Source organism: Borostomias antarcticus, assembly GCF_949987555.1.
Source record: "Borostomias antarcticus genome assembly, chromosome: 23".
Lineage (NCBI taxonomy): Eukaryota > Metazoa > Chordata > Actinopteri > Stomiiformes > Stomiidae > Borostomias > Borostomias antarcticus.
In genome coordinates, this window is record NC_140256.1 from 9888449 (window position 1) to 9890196 (window position 1748).

At 49.9% G+C, this 1748-nt stretch overlaps 1 protein-coding gene across 1 annotated transcript; it reads right to left on the reverse strand.

Moving 5' to 3' along the window:
* Window positions 1–472: 472 nt before the first annotated feature.
* LOC311324366 (alpha-(1,3)-fucosyltransferase 7) lies at window positions 473–1477 on the reverse strand (the record flags this gene model as incomplete). Its single annotated transcript, XM_084456827.1, has 1 exon — window positions 473–1477. The coding sequence occupies one exon, from the start codon at window positions 1475–1477 to the stop codon at window positions 473–475; it is 1005 nt and encodes a 334-aa protein (XP_084312953.1).
* Between the last annotated feature and the right edge of the window lie 271 nt (window positions 1478–1748).

A 1748-nucleotide genomic window follows, 5' to 3' on the forward strand; every position in this document is an offset into this window, starting at 1 on the left:
TAGTAGTAGTAATAGCAGAAGTAGTAGTACTAGTAGTAGTAGCAACAATATGTCCAGCTGCAGTATTTCTGCAGTCAACTAGCCCACTTATTCAGGAAATATAATTTCAAGTTTTAAATAGCATCCTCAATACCATGGTACTGTTGGTACATTAAACAATGGTAAGGTTTAATAGTGAGGGCAGCATTATTGCACTTTTACTTTAGCACTGGTTATGCTCTTAGATGCTTGTTTGACAAGGAGATGCACTTATTATTTCTGACGACTAGTAGTTCTCTTGACTACAGTACCTATGTTGAATGCACTTATTGTAAGGCTCTTTGGATAAAAGTGTCTGCTAAAAGACTAATGTAATGTAATGCAGCAAGTAATCACAGTTGTAAGGGAGCAAACATCAACCATAATTCAAGCACTGCATCTCGTTGAACGGAGCACACACGCAGAGTAAACCAGGTGACAAGAGCAGCAGGTGCTACCTGTTGCCCCAGGCCTCCAAGTCGTGGTACACCTTGTAAGCTGGCAGCTGGTTATACATCACACAGATGTTGCAGAGCCTCTCTCTCCAGTCTGTATAAGTCACAATGTCATGAGTCTGGTGCCACTTGAAGTAGGACTCGTATGCCTCTCTGTTGGACGCCAGATGCTGCATGTAGCTCGCCAGCGCTGCGGTGCTGTTGAAGTCATTCACGTGAATGAAGGATGCCGGGGGAAGCATAGCCTCGTAGTTAGCTCTGGAGGGGCCCAGCACCACTGGTACCGCCCCGGCCTGCAGGGCATTCCTCCACAGCTTCTCGCTGATGTAGTCTACGGCCACCGAGTTCTCGAAAGCCAGGTAGAAATGACAGCGTCCGATGGTGGGTAACAGGGAGTGGTCTGCCAGGGGTTTCTTTGGCCAGTTGCCATACACCTCGATGGGGATGGACTGCTTCAAGCTGTGGTAGACTGCAGCCCTGGCCTGCTCAGGCCTGTATTTGCTGACCACCCAGCTAGCCATGCAACCGCCCTTCTTGGGGATCGCATAGCTGCCGATGCGGTGTGACGGAACTATCTTCCCGTAAGGCATGAATATGTCTGCGTCGCGTCGGTAGCTCATGGTCAAGTTGAACATGCCGTTGTAGGGGCTCAGGTCACCGTTGTTCACAGGAGGCTCCAGCGAGAGCCAGATCCAGCGCTGCTTGGCCGGACGGGGCCGGACGTGGCGAGGCAGGGAGGAGCGCCCCACCTTCAGCTCGTGGTGGTGGAAGACCACCAGGTCAGCGTAGGCCAGCAGGGATTTGTCGTCGCTGAGGAGACAGCGAGGGATGCCGTACTTCTCCCCGCACACGTCCCCCTCTAGACTGTAGGAGCGGCTGAAGGGCCAGTGCCACAGCAGGATGGTAACGCTGTTCTCCTTGGTCCTCCTCTGAACCAGCAGCCAGATCAAGGAGAGGAGTAGGAGGAGGAGGAGCATGAAATGGAAGAGCCTGGAGGTCCGCATTTCACAGGGGCGGCTAAAGCAACAGAGCCAGGCTGACTGAGGTGTCTATGGGTCCAGAATCACACACCTTATAGTATGCAACCCCTGGTGAGAAAAGTTGAATTTAGTAGATGCAATCAAAACAGACTATTTCTCCACGCTGCTCATCCACTATTATTTACATGGTTAAAGTGACTGTAAAGTAAATTCCAAGATTTGGAACACAATATATGCATGTTACAAAGTAATTAATGAAAATATGTAGAAAGTGAGGAGGCTTATAGTATCTTAA